At 31.8% G+C, this 20,221-nt stretch overlaps 3 protein-coding genes across 3 annotated transcripts; 1 reads left to right on the top strand and 2 right to left on the bottom strand.

The window, feature by feature from the left end:
- Positions 1-215: 215 nt before the first annotated feature.
- Positions 216-4,785, top strand: HELRODRAFT_163442 (hypothetical protein; the record flags this gene model as incomplete). The annotated part of the gene is made up of 6 exons (XM_009027307.1): positions 216-242; positions 348-461; positions 863-1,046; positions 2,626-2,771; positions 3,113-3,250; positions 4,630-4,785. The coding sequence occupies 6 exons, from the start codon at positions 216-218 to the stop codon at positions 4,783-4,785; spliced, it is 765 nt and encodes a 254-aa protein (XP_009025555.1).
- A 9,592-nt stretch (positions 4,786-14,377) lies between these two features.
- Positions 14,378-15,592, bottom strand: HELRODRAFT_163441 (hypothetical protein; the record flags this gene model as incomplete). The annotated part of the gene is made up of 1 exon (XM_009027306.1): positions 14,378-15,592. The coding sequence occupies one exon, from the start codon at positions 15,590-15,592 to the stop codon at positions 14,378-14,380; it is 1,215 nt and encodes a 404-aa protein (XP_009025554.1).
- A 496-nt stretch (positions 15,593-16,088) lies between these two features.
- HELRODRAFT_163440 (hypothetical protein) lies at positions 16,089-17,563 on the bottom strand (the record flags this gene model as incomplete). The annotated part of the gene is made up of 2 exons (XM_009027305.1): positions 16,089-16,334; positions 17,033-17,563. 2 exons carry the CDS (start codon positions 17,561-17,563, stop codon positions 16,089-16,091), a joined length of 777 nt encoding a protein of 258 aa, XP_009025553.1.
- Between the last annotated feature and the right edge of the window lie 2,658 nt (positions 17,564-20,221).

The following is a 20,221-nucleotide window of genomic DNA, read 5'->3' as shown; positions in this document are numbered from 1 at the left end:
GACTACCTATACAATACAAAGAAAATATTCAATACTAAAAACATATACAATACCAACAACATACACAATACCAACAACATATACAATACCAACAACATATACAATACCAACAACATATACAATACAATCATCTTGCATACAATACCACAAAACATACATAAGACCATCATCAGCTCTGGCAATCACATTAATGGGATCTATACTGCGACGCAAACATGCATCAGTTATATGAAAGCAATAACGTCAGCAATGTATCGGAATGTACGTCACCTCAATAGTACAAAAAATAATAAATAAATATACCAGCAAAAAAACAATATTAAAATTAATTTAAAATATTCCAAAAGAAAAGAAAGCGGTATTACCATACAAAGACTTATACCATACCAGGGGTGGGCAAACTTTTTGCTGTGAGGGCCGCATTGTACTTAAAGAGCAAATTTTTTCGACCCGGGGGAGAAGTTTTTTAAGATTTGTGAATCCTTTTCTTTGGTCATAATGTCTGGTTGACGACCTTTATTTCGGCGAACAAGGCCTCTCTGGCTGCATAAAGTAGCTTCTCGCGCCGCATGTAGTAGTTTGCCCACCCTAATTATGCATTATTCATTAAATAATTGATATTTAATTGTCAAGTTTCTTGTTCATTTGTCATACTTTTTTTTGGTTTATGTCTCGATCATGTAGCTGACTACAAAATTAAAAACAGGGCGACTGAAAATGAATTTTATGAAGATTTGTTAGTTGCAGACAGCCGATGGTCAATTTCTAAGAGGTCAAGCCGGCAGAACGTGAAACTATTGAAATGTCTCAACATAGAAACACTAGCAACATTAACGATGTGAATGATGACATTTATTATCAGCACGAAGGATACTACAACAACAATGACAACAACAATGACAACATCAGCAGCAACAACGATGACACCAACTACGACATTAACAACTACGACTTCATCGACCACAACAACAATAATTACACAAACGAGCATCAAATGAACATGAACATGCAGTATACGTATGATGAATTGGGACCAAATTATGAAAGTCTGTGTATTTTTTTATTCATTTTTTATAAAATAATGTTGTGAAATTTTGGATGAACTTGTTATAAAAACAAAAATAAAATAAACTATAAAAAATATAATCTATAGAGTTAAGTGGGAATACATAAGGAAAAGGAAATTGGCTAGCGGCATAATTACAAATAAAAAGTTTCAATTAAATTCATAGAATTATCGTGACAAAATTTTTTGTAGCAAATTGCGAAGTAATTTTATCTTATTAAAATTTTTTTAATCTTATTCCAGGTGCCTAAAAGTAAACAAAATTTGCGTCAGTGAAAAACATTTCAAATCACAATATATTAAAAGGTCGACTATATAATCACGCCATGAAATCAAATTTGTCAACAACAATTTTTAAAAAATAAATTTAAAAAAAAGAGTTTGATGTTAAAAAGTTTTCAGTTAACATGCACACGATCGTCTACTATTTTTTAGTTTTGGCTAATTTTAAAATTTGAAATTTGACATTCTTTTAAAAGTTAAACATTACGAACTGAGATTATAATTCTACATAAACAGTTTAAAATGACAAACATGTTTCTTTTGTTTATATACCTGATTCTGAACGCAAATTATGAGCACACAAATATGAAAACAACGACGCACACAACAACTGCTACTCCTCATCCATCCATTAAATGTACGTCTTTGGCATCGTACGTTCAAATGTTACGTCATTATTTGTTTTCTTTTTTCAGAAAATGGTCACAAGTTATGTTCTTGAGAAATGATCTCAAACCGATATTTAACTTATCTGGCCATCGTAGCGGGCCTCCATTCCTCCATTTTGAATATTTAATTACTTTACTTTTATTTAGAGCGGATAATTTTGAAAGAACTTTTATAAATAAAATCGTGCAATCAACTTTTGTTATATTTTCCATATATACATACTAAGCATTATATTAACGTTAAACAAGGCCGCTGCATGATGATAGGTCCTGATGAATTATGCCAGTTTATTGAACTCCCATTCAATATGCTTTTAAAAGCCGATCGTCGACTAGCAATCATTTTGCGCGAGCTCTCTTTCATTCGCGCTATCTCTCTATCAATCTGCAAATTATCTCTGGACTATAAACTCCATTGGACTATGTGGACTATATGTGAACATTTAAACAACAAAAACAACAATAATATATTTAATTATTTATCATCAGGGCCTAATAAACTGCATAAAGAATCTCTTGACCCTGCAAAACATACAACGACCATCCAATAATGATCTAATAGATTGGCCGTGTAAATTTTTTTATATCAGCAAACAATCTCCTGAGCAGAAGGCAGAAAAACATCCCAATAATATTTATTGGTTTTATCAACAGAACAACATGAAAGGGAACAGCCAACCACAAAAACGCAGCACCAATACAAACGAAAAATTATATTTTTCGCAACTTTTTAGCCGACAAACCTAACACTACCAACATTATTATTAAAAGATGTTCAATCATATAAAACGTTCATAAGTAAGTTAACCTTCCACACTGTGATGAATAACGCCTATTTTGAAATGAAATAACTGCCTAACGAATGCATACCTAATTTTTGCTAAACAGAATCATTTCCCGCAAGCTCATCTGCAACGAGCAACATTTCATCCGGCAACAACAACACGAACACCAACAACATTATCACCACCAGCAACAACGTGCTGAGTGTTGGGGAGGGTTGCATCATATTTCTCATCATGGCGGTCTGGCTGGTTGCCATGGTTACCTTCCTGCACAAGTGGAGACACATTAGGATACTGCAACCTAGAGAGCCCAGGTTAAATGATTGGCTGATCGGTTGGCTAGATAGTTGGATGGTTGATTGGTTGGTTGGTTAGTTGGCTGGCTGGCTAGATAGTTGGTTGGCTAGCTGGCTAGATAGTTGGTTGGCTAGATAGTTGGTTAGCTGGTTGATTGGTTGGTTGATTGTATGAAAATTACTGATTTTAGTTATAAAAGTTATGTATCAAAATGTTAACCAATAAAAGTTTTTCTTTTTAAAGAAACCGAAGCCAATTTTAAAAATTCACTGGTTTGAATTTATTTTAATTAGAAAATTGAACCACAACATAAAAATCCTTCTAGATTTAAACACGCACCGAAGAACTTGGAAAACATCAAGATTGTTGAGAGACCAACTGACTCTGTCATATACAAAAGTTACACCAGACAGATTTCAGATATTATGCAGGTTCGTGTGATTCGTTTTGTTTATATAGGAAGATTTCATGTTAGTGATTATTGATCTACCTGAAACAAGCACACAAATAAGCACACAACTTCACACAAAAATGCTCTTATTCATTCTAACAATTCTTCAAACGTTGACGCGAACAATAGATGACTGACTTGCAGTTCGTTTGTAACGACTGAGCCGACAGGACAGTGATCATATTAATTTGTTTCTGTGATTGATGAATGGAGTTTTGTTATCTGCTGTTTGTTATTTGCTCTGTTGCTTGTTTATTTGTTGGTTTGTGTTTTTATTTTTTTATTATTATTTGTTGGTTATTGTTTTTTGGTGGAAATTGTTTTGTTGTTTTTTGGATGTCATCAATCTTTTCTCCGGTCGACTTGTCAACTATTAATTTAGTTCGGTCTGGCTAGCTAAAAATGTTTTTTTAATATATTTGTTCACAAAAACAAATGATGTTTTTGTGATTGACAAGATGATAAATTTGTTTTTATGACTGATAAATAAATAAATTAACAAAAATGAATGATTGAATAAATATATGAATAAAATAAAAATAACATTTTTGTATCACCGTTTCATTAATTCTTGTGATGATTATTACTTCGGTTGTCATTGTCGAATGCTTTTCTACGTTATTTGGACACCTTATCAGTTTTATTGTACAGAGAATAGGAAATTAGTTTTTCCATAGCAGCCAGTTCTTTTACGTATCTTATCGTTTTTTCTCCATTTTTAAGGTTTTGCATTTATCATAGTAAATATTTTAAAATCACCAGCATAATATTATTATTTATTTTGGTTATCATTGTTAATATTGTCATCATATTGTTATCATTGTTCACTGTCCTCAACAATACCATCATCATCATCGTCAGAATGTCAACACTTTTAAAATTTCTTTCATCAACTATTTTTAATTTGTATTACTATCGGTTGATCACCACCATCATCGTTAACGCACATAGTACTTAACCGGTATTATAAATGATGTTGTCACGATCATCTTTGTCATCATTTGTATACTCAATCCTCTAACGACTCTAACTCAAGAAACAATGTTCAAACAAACAAATGAATAAACAACTAAACAAACAGACAGAACAGAACTTAAGCAAACAAACAAACTAACCAACGACCATCGGCATGTTAGCTGCAGTAGAGTGTCGACAATGTCCAATGTTTCTCAATATTAGTTCGATCGACCTGACAGTTTGTTTTATTTATTAACTAATAAAACTAATAAAAATTAACTAAGTCAACTAATAAAAATTTGACTTTAGCAGTAACAACAAAAAGTATTGGTCTACTTTTCATACATTTTTCAATAATTTTTCGCAAAAAATATTTAATATTTAAACGGCAAACTGTAAAAGTCTCAGAGTCGTAAAACAAAATCTCAGAAGAACTTTACCGGCAAAATTTTTTACGGCAACAATGAGCAGATTGTGCGGCGAAATGCTTTTAGCAACTTTTCACCTCAGCAAATAGTTAGTTTTATGCCTGATAAATATTTCAACATATCAGACTAACTATTAATAAAAGGTTTTTTTTTATTTCAAGTTGATGTAGTGAAAATTTTTATTTGAATTTAAATTCAAATCTTTTCTAAATAGTGTGAATTTGTAGTTTTATTAGTTTACAAATTATTAAAATATTTCAAATTTGTTATTGAATATTAAAAATTTATACTGTAAAAACAATATTTTAAGATTATGAAAATAAAACGTTATTTTGTGCCATGAAATAGACAACAGACCACCTGACTTATGAAAAACATTTTTATCGCAATTAGTTTATCTACAATACTGCAAGGAAAGTTATCAGGATTGTAATTTTAGTAATCTACAGTCATAAAAATTGAAACAATTGAAGTTTTTATCAGTGGCCACCAGGGTACCTTGTTGAAAATTTAGCAACTTCTACCATACAGACCATCATCTCACACGTCATAGCCTACTTTGGCACCATCACAAATTAACCCAACCCCGTATCATGATCACGACAAACGTGTCATCATATTTTCCACGGGTTTCCATCGCGTTCAAGTCTGAATAGAGAAGCTTGATGAATACATTCATTCAGAAATCAATACAAATTTTAATCACGGCCCACTCATTCCTTCACTTCACTGATTTTTTCCGCCAGTGGGCATCCGGCTTGCAGTTGTAGTATGTTCGTCCGTACGGACACTTGGAAATGCTAACATGCGTGCGTGTAAGCATCCCATTGGCACGTCATACTGATAAGTAAATTTATTTTTATTATGTTTAAAAGTTTTTTTATAAATCTTAACTGGTTCAAGAATAAATGACTTGAGAATAGTAATATTTTTTTAAGAATAATAATAAAATAACTATTAAAAGAGCGATTAAACAAAATTTTTATTGGTCTTTGACCTTGCCAAACTCAAAATACACCAAGTATCTATCTTTCTATAAACATTTACAGACAATAATGTGGCGTAGAGACAATAAAAATATTTTCCACAGACATGTGGAAAGACGAGTGCACCGATGTTTACAACGAATTTGTATGAAAACTTTTGTAAATTTGAAATTTTTCTCTGTATACCTTTTCACTTTGAATTGAAAAAAAATTTTAATTCAAAGTTTAAATGTAACTGAAGAATAAAGTGACCATAAAACTGAAAGGCTTAGCCGGCAGATGAGTACGTTGTGAATTTATATACCTTTTTCTTATTTAAAAAAATTGATGTGAATAAAATGGAAACAAATGGAAAGAGTAAGTGAGATTTTAAAAATTCTTTTTCTTATCTGCTTACAATGGATCAAATTATGGCTTGCTTCAATTAAAACGTGGAACTATTTGTGAAACAATCCTCTAATCGGTTCACAGCGCAAGTGACGACAAACACAAAAGTTAAGCGCCGACAGATTTTTATAAATTACAAATTCTATCGAGTTTCAAAAGTATTTTTGCGCTGCTCCTTAGTCAATATTTCTGTAGGCTACCTACAAACAAACAAATACGTTTTTATTTATTTGTTCAGTTATATTTAAATAGAAATACAGTTATATATAAATACATGTAAGACCACCTACGTTATATATTGTGTATGTGTGTTGTGTATGTGTTGTGTGCATATGTGTGTTATGTGTGTATGTGTGTTGTGTGTACAAGATATGGCGTTCTTAGCTTTATTTAAGTGAACCAATGTCGTCAATAATGAATGTTATCATTTACATGTATAATTCGAGGATTTGATGCGCTTGTTAACAATGAGGTTGTGCATGTAGAGCTGCTCTAGTTAGTTCTGCTTCTTGATTTTCTTGATTTATGCAAACAATTGTGTCGTGGATGCTGGCGTTTATAAGGTTATTAGTGCTTATGTGGCTGTTTGTGTTTTGTGGCGGTTGGCTATACTTGGCTATGAATTAAGTTCATATGAATGCATTGTGTGACATGATAGTCTGACAGATTCGATTAGACCTAAGCATTTGATACAATTTAAAAACGTAGTGCATTAATGATCGGAAAGTTTAATAAAGTAGAATTACTCATTGAAATCACAACAAAAAGCAACACAAGATCAGTCTCTTTAATTACTCCTGCTGGCTGGTGCACTCGTGCGATCGCTTCCACTGATTTCATTCACAACTTTTAAAATTGAACACCATCAAACACGTTCGCTTGTCACTGAATGTTGTACGCAACAAGCAGAACAACAACGGAAAATCCAGCCGATGCAAGTACCAAAATGCATCACCAACACTCCAATGCACCTGAAATTTTTCATCGATTTGATTCCAGCGTTTTTAATTGTGGTTTGTACTAGCTGAAATGTTTTGTTTAAAAAAACCACCATCATCTACCACCACTATCATCATCATCATCATGACCGCCACCACTACTACCACCACCATCATCATCATCGTGACCGCCACCACTACTACCACCACCATCATCATCATCTTGACCGTCCTCATTCTCAAAATGCCCACCAATCATGGCTGCATTGCGCGGTGATTAAGAATCAATGGCTAGAAAGCAATAAAGAAGAGGAAGAAAGAGAGGAGGAGAAGGATGAGTGGAAGAGAGAAGAAGGAAGAATGGGAGGGGAAAAAAATTGACAAAAACTGAAGAAATGGAGAAGTTGGAGAAAGAATGATAAGAGAAAAAATTGAAAATGCTAGAAGAGAAGTGGAATTGAAAAGAAAAGAAGAAATGGGATAGTGCCATTCCATTGTGTTCTGTGGTGTCAGCGGATGAATGAACATTGCGCTGATGTAACAGCTTCATACAGCTACAACACGAACACTTTACTAAAAGAGTCGTTCATTTTTTATGGTATGACTGTTGTTATTGCTACTGTTGTTGTTTTCGTCGTTGTTGTTGTTGAAGTTTCAGTTGTTGTTACTGATTTTGTTATTACTACTTAAAAAGTGTTCAGAAATGTCGTTACTTTACAAACTTGATTCGTGTCAAAATAATTTTTTTCAGTCCTGTTTCAGAAACGGCCTAAACTTACAATGTGATAAACTCACTCTAACGTTTTTACTTCATTTTTTACTGTTGAAAAGTTACAACAATCTGCTGACTGCATGTGTTGAAAGTTTTTACGTCACTTTGCAGTGAGGCAGAGTTTACTAACTACCCGACGAAAAACGTTGAAATAGTAAATAAATGACAATTTATGTAGATGCTACTTGAATAAATAATAAAATCTTCACCAAAAATATCCCACAAAAACTCCAAAAACCAGCATTCGCCAGTTACATCAGCACTTACCGTCGGTTGTTTTGTGGAAAAATAAGTAGGTATAGACTGCAGTAGCAGCAACAACAATGGAATGTGATAACGTTGTTAATATTGCGATACAGTTGTCGGTATGGTAATGTTACATACTGACTAACATAATTATAATATAAATGTCATAAATGTAAATTTTACAAAAAAATGCCATAATGATCCGCTAATCAACACAAGTTGTTCGGTTTTTGGAAATATTGCAGAAAAGAAGACAAAGCAAACAAGCAAACTCCTACATATTCATTAAGTTGATTCACATTCGTACATCGTAATTTAATGTTCATGCTGTTTACATGTAATATTCCTGAGACGAGTTTTGGCTAGGTAACGATAATGAAGTGAAAAAATTTAACCGACGATGTCTGAAACGTGGAGCATTGCTGTTGTTGGCTTTCTTTTTTTTCATTTTATTATTTTTATTTAATTCATTTTTAAATTTGTAAACTTTATAAGCTTTGTTTGGAGTTAAAAAAAAAACTACAAATCAATGTAAGTGGTTTATAGATCCTATTAATTAATTAATTGTAGTTGTATAATTAAAAATTATTAATAATTGTATTAATATAAAATATTAATTTGGCGCGTTTTATTCTTAATCAATTAATTGTAAAGTAATTAATTAATTGTAGTTAGATAACTAACAAAAATAATTTGACACCTTGCATTTTAAATTAATTAGTAGTAAAGTAGTATTAGAAGTAGGTAGTAGTGCAAGTACAGTGTGCAGTTTATGTTACTGTTCTGCGGTTTCAAAGTAAGAGCTGCCGTACGTAAAAGAATACGCAATACCGTAAGTAGGATTAATAAAGCAATAGCGGAGCGATCGTAAAATTTCATCAGTACGTACCATGGGCATAAATTGAAGACGTCAAATTTTAAATTGAACAATCAAACTTACTGGCCATTTGGGTATCACATTTCTTTCAATACTACTCTTTCTGTTACTAACACTGTTACCTCTTCTATTCTTACTAACATTGTTACTGACTACATGTTACTTGCTAAGCTATTTACTATGTAAATTACTATGTAACTTGCTATGTTATTTATTATGTTACTTGCTATGTTATTTTCTATGTTAATTTATATGGTAATTGCTATGTTTCTTGATAACGTTGTTACTGACCACTACTTTTTATAATTTAATTTGTACTATTTTGGTGCTATTAGCTAAAACCAACGACAATTACTAACACTATTATGCAGGGTTGAAATTATGAGGTTTTTGTGGGGGGCAAATTAATCGCCCGGGGTGCCTGTACCTTTTACCCCCTCTTAGTTTTGGGCTTGCTATTGTAAATAATGTAAAATATTTGTAGTATTGTTACTACTACTGTTGGCTGATGCTATGCATCTTCAACCTTCATTGCTCTCCCAGATTTCCAATGTTACGACTATTGCTCCCAGTAACAATGTTAATGATACTACTACTCCTACTGCTACTATTAGTACTTTTACTGCTGATACTATTGCTATTTTTACTACTACTACTACTCCTTCTACAGCTGTTACTATTACTACTTCTACAACTACTACCGCTGCTGCTACTACTGCATCTACTGCTACTGCTGCTACTACTAATACTACTACTGCTACTATTTCTACAACTCTTACCTACTACTACTATTACCTACTACTACTATTACTACTACTTACTGCATAGGGTACAAATTCAAACACACACACATACACACACACACACACACACACACACACACACACACACACACACATATATATATATTAATACTTAGATACTTTAAAAAAGCAATAAAAATAAAAATAATTAATTGAACAAAGGAAGGCTTGTCCCTTATAACGCTGAAAAGCAGGTGTGATAATGATGTTTTATCATCATCAACTGATATTAATATAATGGCATTATAAATGGTAATGATGATAGAAGAGGATGATGATGATGGTAATGATGCCAACTAAACCGATGGTTATGATTGTGATATTAATAATTAATAATTTTAAAAATAATAATAATATAAATAATTATAGCAATAAAACTTATTGCTAAAATTGCGTCGGATTGAAATTTATATAGGCTACATGGTTAATTTTTTTCAATTTTTTACTATTTTAATTTCAAATTTTTTCGTCATTTCTGTACTTTTTATTAAATTATTGTACATCTCATCACTCGTTGTTCACATCCCTCTGCTGTTGTGGTGTTGGAGTGAGAGGTAACAACGAGTTATCAGGGGATGAATGATGCTACCAGTTGAACTCCACGCATTCATCATCCACATGGAATTAACAACACTGATTATTGCGTGATCCAGAACGAGAAAAAAATTTTTGAACGTAAAAATGTTGAAAACACACTTACAAAACTTACGTTACCTAGCAAAAACAAAATCTCTGAACGAGTTTGTAATAACAGTAAACAATGAAAACCATGCAATAACACAGGCATTAGTATAATAAAAATGATCTCATAAACTAATTAATTTTTACTAATAATAAAAGAAAAAATTGTGTCAGGATTTTGATTTTCAAAAACATCTTCATTAAATTCTCACATGAAGCATATTGCACAATGCACATGATAATTTATTTGACCTCTTTTTTATTTGAGCTGCTGGATGCACTCATATCTGTGCTATAAAAATAAATAGTTGAGTGCAATTGTTTAGTGTGTGTGAGTGTACGTGTATTTATGTGTGTGTGTATGTGTGTGTCTGTCTGAGTGTGTGTATGTGTGCGTGCTTTGTGACATGTTGTGATGCGATGTAATAATGTAATCGTAACGTATGCTGTGAAGTTAATGTTATGTAATGTATGTAATTTGACGTGATATGATATGGAGCTAATGTTATATAACGTCTTACTTTTTTGTAACACCAATACAGTTTTTGAATCGTAGATTTAAGTTAGAGCGTTTCCCATGTAAATGTTTTTGTACCTTAACATTTAGATACAATAAATTTTAATTTGCTTTGAATAATACTTGTACATTCACGTTAAAATTCTCTCAAGAGCAAACATGTTGGGCAACGAAGAACAAATATAAATAGCAATATCTCTGTCTCGAGACATTTTTGAAAGAATGCTGCTAGATGATTTTATTTGATTTTTGTGTTCATTAATTGATTTTTCTAATTTAATAAATGCATACATGATGTATAATATTTCAAAAAATGTTTTTCATGCAGTTGCAACCAAGGACATTTTTATTGCAATGTGTAGCGCAGCATATATGCGTGTGTGTGCGCGCGCGTTTGTGCGTGTGTGTGCGTGTTTGGGTGTGACAGGAAGTACATCAGATGCATGAAACAGGCACTTCAATGCAAGCAACCACATTTCCTCCTTCTCATCCTACACACATTCTTTTGTTTCATAATGCCAGAGCAAGTGCTCTACGTGCACGGAATTCCATTTTGGCAGGCATGTTTGTGTCTAAGTTTTTGTAGCTGAAGTTTCGATGTAAAAATTGTAAATCTAAAAACAATTTCAAGGTTTATATTTTCATTTTACTTTCGGTGTTGTATGTAAATTTTGAAAAATATTTCATTTGCGACTCCAATAAAATTTTGTTCCAATTGCTGTTCGACCCGTTTACAAAAAATTTCAAAATGGCCTGCGGTTTATTAACGGCTTGCAGTGATTGTCTTCCAATTCAAAGAAATCCCTGAATATCATTTTACGATTTAAAGATAGGTGTGCGATTGCTATTGGGTTATGGAATAAGAAAGTTTAATTTTTGAGTAATCTTTTGTTTAAATTTGTAAATAGATTTTGAATAATTTACTATTGTTAATTTGTTGTCTGTACATTTTTATATTTTTTGTGTGTAAGTTTTTAATTATCTACCTATTAATTAATTAGCTAATCGAATGACTAATTATACTATATTATACTACTTTTTATTGTTATGGGAATGATAATGTTACGTTCATCTGGCTAATTAGCGTGTGGCGGCATGCGTGGAATGTCTCCAGCGAGCACTTCATGATGTCTGGATGCTATTTTTGTTAACGTCATCCAACTCCTTCATCAATGCTAGATCTTTTATTAAATCCTTTAAATGATTATGCCATTTAACTAATATATATTTAAATAACATAGATATATATATATATATATTCAATTGTATTTTTATTAATCTTTTATAATTTTATTCAAAAATTATCGAAGTTTTTTAAGAATTGGAATCTAATTTTGTCTTAATTTGTAATAAAAATACATTAAATTGAAATCAAAAATTTGATTTAAAAATAAATTCTAAACGATTTATGCTACCCTCCATATCACAAGCGTTTTGTTACATCCTACAACCTCATCGAGATCACGGGGGGTGGGACCAATTAAACTGGAGGAAAAACGCAGACAGGTAAGTCGTGGAACATCATTTAACGGACAGACAGTAGTTATAAAAATGGAAATAAACTTTATTGCCTGGGAAGTTATTAATGATTAAAATCAATATTACGATTGAAGTTATCAGTGGTGGAGATTTTATTAGGTCTGGAAATTGAAAAGTTTATTCAGGTAACTTCGTGCCACTAATTGCTTCCAACTTTAGTATCACAGAGAAAATAGTTAAACAAGCTTATGCCAAAGTTTTTATAAAATGGTGTAAACACAAAATTAACCTTAGCAATGAATAATTTTTATGCGTATGTTATTCTGGTTTGTTAATTATGTAAAATATTTCAGAAAATATTGGCTAGATGTCTAGATTTAGTTATCGGCCTGGATGAAATATTCAATATTTTACATGCTTTGTAAGACTACAATATAAAATACATATGAAAACGATATATTTACGATTTGTTTCAAATTTATCTAATAAATTTTAAAAAGTATTATTTTTTTATATTTAATTCATCCATTACATTATATATTTTTCCTATTCAAGTGTTACGACATTCAAAAATCTTAACACGTGCAACTTTTATTTCAAATTCAATCCATTCCTCCATCCATCCCTTTATTTATTCATTCGTTCATTCATCCATTCATTTGTATTATCGTCGTTTGTTTGTTCGTTCACTCGTTCACTGGAGTGTTCAGTCACGCTTCACTGAACTTCCTCCAATGTTTATCGTCCTATTCATTTTTATCAGTACTTTTACTTTTTTTTTAACAATGGCAATGATGATGGTGCTAATGATAATGTACTGTTGCCGCACTTTTTATTCTATTTCTGATGATGATAATGAAAAGAAAAAACAATTGATTTGTTTTATAGGTTTCATTATTTTTGATAACGCCTGCTGTCACAATTAGTTATCCTAGGAGAACATTGGGCAAATTTTTTGAGTAACTTAACTATTTTATATTAAGCTGTTTAATGAACAATAAGAAAATGATAATGAGAATAGTAAGAATCTAATATATTTTTCCCAAATTGAGGTAATTAATATGAAAGGCCAATGCGAATGAACCTTTAAATCTGACTGTGTTCGCGCGTGAGGTTATGTTGTTGTTTTTACTTGTCTTTAGATCTCACACTGTGTTGGTCAAAATAGTCGGTTCTAATAATATAATATAAACCTTTATAAGATTTTCTAGAAAATAATTCTTCTTAGACATGAAATGATACCAACGTCATTGACTAACATTGCAATCAAAAAAGAATAAATAAATTACACCACCAACTTTCAAGTTTTTAGTGAAAAAAAATCGTTGGGTTTCCAAAATTCAAATAAATATAAAGAAATTTAAAATCACTTATTGCTTTGTTAAATTCAACAAATGTTGAAGCGATGTTTTAATGCAGCATTATAAGCTAGGGTAAATAAAACAAACAGCATGAAATAACAAATGAATCAGAATTATTTTATGGTTTTGAAACTAGTTATTAATGATGTTAAAGTTAAATTTTAATTATTTTCTATGTTGTAATTATACAAAACATGAACTTTTGCTTTCAGTTTATTTATAAAACTTGTGCTCACATTCATTTATTTGTAACTTCATTAAGCTAAACCTCAATATAAATTAATTTTAAATAATAAAATTTGTATAGCCTTGTGTTAATGTTTGCGTGAATTAATTAAATTAAATCAGTCAAATAATTAATTAAAATTGAAGTAATTAATAAAGTATATTTACAAAAAATGTCAACGTTAAATCAAACAGCGTGAAATAACAAATGAATCAAGAAGGTATTTTTATAAATTGGTCGAACTATAATATTGGAAAAAAATTAATCTGATCAATTTTTCCATGTTCCTTATTTTTGTGTCCAGTTGAATGGTTCAGTTTCCACTTTTTCTTGTTTTTATTTTTATCATCATATGAATTTGAATAAGATTTTTTTATTAATCACAACGGTGGAGATGCAAATGGGAACGGTGCTGGAAGGGTCATCGGCACTGTTGGAATTGGAAAGGTCTACTGTGTTGAATTTGTTAATGAATCTGCTAATAGATTTATCTCTCTAGGATGAGGAGTAACAGTGGATACATCTGTTTGCGGGTTGTTGCGATTACTAGTCATAGACGATGCTGGAAGAATCAGTCGTGTTGCAAGATTCGTTGGCACAATTGGATTTGGAAAGGTCAACTGTGTAGATGGTATCAATGAATCTGAAGTTGGATTTAATATTCTATGATGAGAAATAGAAGTCGATACATTAATTGGCAGGTTGTTGCGAAAACTGGTCATCGGAACAATTGGATTTGAAAAGGTCAACTGTGTAGATGGTGTCAATGGAACTGAAGTTGGATTTAACATTCTATGATGGGAAATAAAAGTCGATGCATTTGTTTGCGGGTTGTTGCGAAAACTAGTCATAGACGATGCTGGAAAAATCTGCCGTGTTGCTAGATTTGTCGGCAGAATTGGATTTGAAAAGGTCAACTGTGTAGATGATGTCACTGAAGTTGGATTTAACATTCTATAATGAGGAAAAAATGTCGATGCATTTGTTTGCGGGTTGTTGAGAAAACTAGTCATAGACGATGCTGGAAGAATCTGCCGTGTTGCTAAATTTGTCGGAACAATTGGATTTGAAAAGGTCAACTGTGTAGATGATGTCACTGAAGTTGGATTTAACATTCCATAATGAGGAAAAAGAGTCGATGCATTTGTTTGCGGGTTGTTGAGAAAACTGGTCATAGACGATGCTGGAAGAATCTGCCGTGTTGCTAGATTTGTCGGCAGAATTGGATTTGAAAAGGTCAACTGTGTAGATGATGTCACTGAAGTTGGATTAAACATCCTATAATGAGGAAAAAAAGTCGATGCATTTGTTTGCGGGTTGTTGCGAAAACCAGTCATAGACGATGTTGGAAGAATCAACCGTGTTGCTAGATACGTCGGCACCACAATTGGAATTGAAAATTGTGTAGAAGCATTTCCTTGCGCATTGTTGCTGATGGGTCTTGTTATCTGGTAAATATCGTAGTCATCATCCGACCTGATGTTGTTAAGAACCTCATTAAAGTTTTGCCTACAAAGCGGACAAACTGCATTCTTTTCTGCCCATTTTCCAATGCATGGGAAGCAAAACTCATGAAGGCACGTCAAGAGTACAGATCTATTTTCTGGTTTCATGACGGACAAGCATATTGTACATAAGCTAGCATCGGAGTCTAATGTAAACATTTTGATCAAAAATCTAACAATCGGAATTTTCTCACTTTTCTCTGATTTTCACTTCACTTTTTAATTATTAACGTCGTCGAACCTCCTTATATATTCTGCCTTCACTTGAGCAAAGACTTTGAGCTGCTTGTAAATATTTTAAAGCGATTATTCCGTGTTTTAACTTTCTTTGTAGTTTACAAGCTGGTTATTAATGTTGTTAAAGTTTAAAATTTAATTTTTTTCTATTGTTAAATCCAACCCCTTGAATTTGTAGGGTATGGTTATTTCTCTTTACGTGGATTCTTGATTCCTAAACAGACTTATTTCCGATTTCTTTATTAGAAAGAAAACATGCTGGTAATCATTTGTGTGTATTGCCATAATCGATTACTCGTTCATTCGATCGTAAAAATCTTCAGAATACAGCACAATAACTGATCGACAAGTGAATCACGGAATACAACTATTCGTCAGTAGTTCAGTTTTTCTTGCCCGAATAATTACATTGAGTTCTCTAGTTCTGGTATTCTTTGCTGCAGTGTGCTTCCTGTAATCGAAATCTTACCTCTGTCACCAGTGTGTAATCTTCTGAAGATTCCACTTCTAACACCAATGTCGTAACCTCTTCGACCTCGTAACCACCAACACTTATGTTATTGCTTCCGTACTCGCTATATCTCCAACACCGTGTTGTAGCTTCCAAGATATAGTCAAGATTTCGTTTATCCGTATGTTCAAGATCTCCTATAGATGAACACAACTACTTTAAACGCGGAATAAATCGAACGCTTATTTAATACCAGCAGTAATAGAAACATTTAATTAATCCTAATAACTACATAAAATAACATAAATCACTTTTAAGTCAACTGTCGATCCGTCTTCTTCTTTAGCTGTACTCCTCGTGTTCTTTCTCGTGTTTTTTTGTGTCTGTCTTCCCTCTTATATAGTGACATTCTATTTTTTACAACTATTTTAATTAGCTCCACCTTTTAATTAAATTCTCAAGCGCTTCACTTAATTTCTAACTACTAATCCTTATCTCGCCATACGCCTGTAACACTATGTTGTAATTATACAAAACATACGCTTTTAGCTTTCAGTTTATTTATAAAACTTGCGTTCACATACATTTATTTGTAACTTCAATTAAGCCAATCCTCAATATAAACTAATTTAAAAAAATGAAATAAAAAATTATAAATAAAAAGATTAATCAATGTTTGCGTAAATTAATTAAATTAAATCAGTCAATTAATTAATTTAAATTGAAGAAATTAATTAATTAAATTTACAAGAAACTTCAACGTTAGATAAATAAAACAAACAGCCTAAAATAACAAATGAATACTAAGGTAATTGAATAAATTGGTCAAACTATATTATTGGAAAAAATTAATATGATCAATTTTTCCATGTTCACAGTGTTTATGTCCTGTTGAAAAGTTCAGTTTCCACTTTTTCATTGTTTCTTTTGCCATCATCATATAAATTTGAATGAGTTCTTCTAGTAATCGCCAATGGAGATGCAAATGGGATCCTCGGCATAGAAGGTGCTGGAAGGGTCATCGGCACTGTTGGAAAGGTCTGCTGTGTAGAATCTTTAGGATGAGGAATAACAGTGGATGCATTTGTTTGCGGGTTGTTGCGAAAACTGGTCATAGACGATGCTGGAAGAATCAGCCGTGTTGCTAGATACGTCGGCACCACAATTGGAATTGAAAATTGTGTAGAAGCATTTCCTTGCGCATTGTTGCTGATGGGTCTTGTTATCTGGTAAATATCGTAGTCATCATCCGACCTGATGTTGTTAAGAACCTCATTAGAGTTTTGCCTACAAAGCGGACAAACTGCATTCTTTTCTGCCCATTTTCCAATGCATGGGAAGCAAAACTCATGAAGGCACGTCAAGAGTACAGATCTATTTTCTGGATTCATGACCGACAAGCATATTGTACATAAGCTAGCGTCGGAGTCTGATGTAAACATTTTGATCAAAAATCTAACAATCGGAATTTTCTCTCTTTTCTCTGATTTTCAATTCACTTTTTAATTATTAACGTCGTCGAACCTCCTTATATATTCTGCCTTCACTTCATTGAGCAAAGATTTTGAACTGCTTGTAAATATTTTAAAGGGATTATTCCGTGTTTTAACTTTCTTTGTAGTTTACAATGGAAACCATACAAAATGTTAATCTTTTATGTGAGGATATCGTTCTAATCGTTACTAAATTTTTTGTAGAAAATCGATAGACAAATAAGTGATATATAATCGATGGGTGCTTTACAAGTAAATATTGTTACAGACGTGAAGGCGAGATAAGAATTAGTAGTTGGAAATTAAGTGAAGCACTTGAGAATTTAATTAAGAGGCCTAGCTAATTAAAACGGTTGTAAAAAAAAGTCACTATGTAAGGAGGAAGACCGACAGCACGAGAAGAACGAGACTAACATGAGCGAAAGGTAAAGAAGAAGACGGAACGACAGTTGATGTAAAAAGTCGTAAATGTGATTTTTATGTAGTTATTAAGATTAATTTATTGTTCATTTTACTGCTGGTATAAAATAAACGTTTGATGTAGTTTGCGTTTAAAGTTGTTGTGTTCATCTATCGAAAATCTTGAACATACTGATAAACGAAATCTTGACTATATCTTGGAAGCTGCAACACGGTGTTGGAGAATAGCGAGTACTGAAGCTATAACATCAGTGTTGGAGGTTACGAGGTCGAAGACGTAACCACACTGTTGTTAGAAGTGGGAATCTTCAAGAGATTACACACTGGTGACAGAGAAAGATTTCGATTACAGGAAGCACACTGCAGGACTAGAGAACTCAATCAATCAATCAATCAATTAGCTTATAAAGCGCTATTTCCGCGATGTTCAACAGCGCTCCTCAATGAATTTTGAAAACAGATGGGTCTTGAGATCCGCTATGAACTTCGCAAGTGATGGAGAAGTAGTCAGAGAAGTAGGTAGAGAGTTCCAGAGAAAAGAACCAGAAAAAGAAAAAGCAGATTTGGCAAAAGAGTGATCAATGTAATTATTCGGGCAAGAAAAACTAACTACTGAAGAATAGTTGTATTCCGTGATTTACTTGTCGATCAGTAATTGTGCTATATTCTGAAGAATTTTACGATCGAATGAGCTAGTGATCGATTACGGCAATACAAACAAATGATTGCCAGCATGTTTTCTTTCTAATAAAGAAATCGGAAATAAGTCTGTTTAGGAATCAAGAATCCACGTAAAGAGAAATAACCATACCACACAAGTTCAAGGGGTCGGATATAACAATATAGTTAAGATTGTAACTAAATGATATTAAAATTAAAATTTTAATTCTTTTCTATGTTGCAATAATACAAAACAAAACATGAACTTTTAGCTTTCAATTTATTCATGAAACTTGCGCGCACATTCATTCATTTGTAACTTCAATTTTTAATCATTTCTAATCCACAATGTAAACTTATTTTAAATAATGAAATTTGTATATTTTTAAATAATAAAATTTGTATATTTTAATTAATAAAATTTGTATATTTTAAAAAATAAAATTTGTTTATTTGAGTACATAATTAGATAATTTTTTCAATATTTGTTGTTGTTTCTTAAATTTTCAAATTATTTACTTGTTCATATATGCATTAAAGCAATATCCTAAACTGCAAACTTGTCCTTCTGATCTCATAAACTTAAAAACTACTTACCTCCAAAGCTGAACATTCATCATATTATTAATATTATTGTTATTAGGCCTAGATTGTTTACAGGCGGTTCATTTGAGCTTAATGGCCAAGGTCGTTGATGAAGTTATTTCTTCATGATTATTCATGTTAAAAAAATTATTAGAATTTTAGTATTTAATATTTCAAAAAATTATTCTGACGTATCAAGTTATGAATCTAAACTTTTTTGGTTCATCATCTTATCTGATATTGTGAGAAATTTTGCTTACGGACCGGACAAATTGCATTCACCTAGGACCACTTTTTAATGCCTTAGTGGCAAAACTCACGAAGAAGTAACAAGATTACTAATCTCTTTTTTGGTTCTATGTCAGTAATTAACACCAAAGTAATTAACATCAAAGCTCGTATTTTCATTTGATTTAGACATTTTGACAAAATATCTCACAATTGAATTAGAAAATCCACTGAATCTAGATGAATTGAGTCGAATTTCTAACATACACACTTTTGTAAATAGTTTTATTGTATTAAATTAAACGGACTTTGTTTTTATTAATGTGGTATCTAAAAATGATTCAACTTTTTAAACTTTTACGATTACCGAAGGAATTGGTGAAAAGCTTATCTTACGTAAGGAATGGTTGAAAACTAAGTTATATGGTTTTATTACAGTAGTTACTAAGCATTATCAACATAAAAACATTTATGACTATGAGATGAAATTAGTTTGACATTTTTCTCAGTGATAACATAACATTCATCCAATTAGTAACTAAACTGTGGCGAATCATTCAAAATAGCTCATCGGAATGGGCATTAATTAAATTTTTAATTCAAATCTGTCACAAACATATTGAAAAGAATGTTAAAATATTGGAATTGTCAATAATATAATTATAAATACTTAAACTATTCGATAAAACATAATTTACAAACAAATTTTCTCGA

Source organism: Helobdella robusta, assembly GCF_000326865.2.
Source record: "Helobdella robusta unplaced genomic scaffold HELROscaffold_5, whole genome shotgun sequence".
NCBI lineage: Eukaryota > Metazoa > Annelida > Clitellata > Rhynchobdellida > Glossiphoniidae > Helobdella > Helobdella robusta.
Note: the sequence above shows the minus strand (reverse complement) of the source record. Positions and strands in the feature narration are given on the sequence as shown.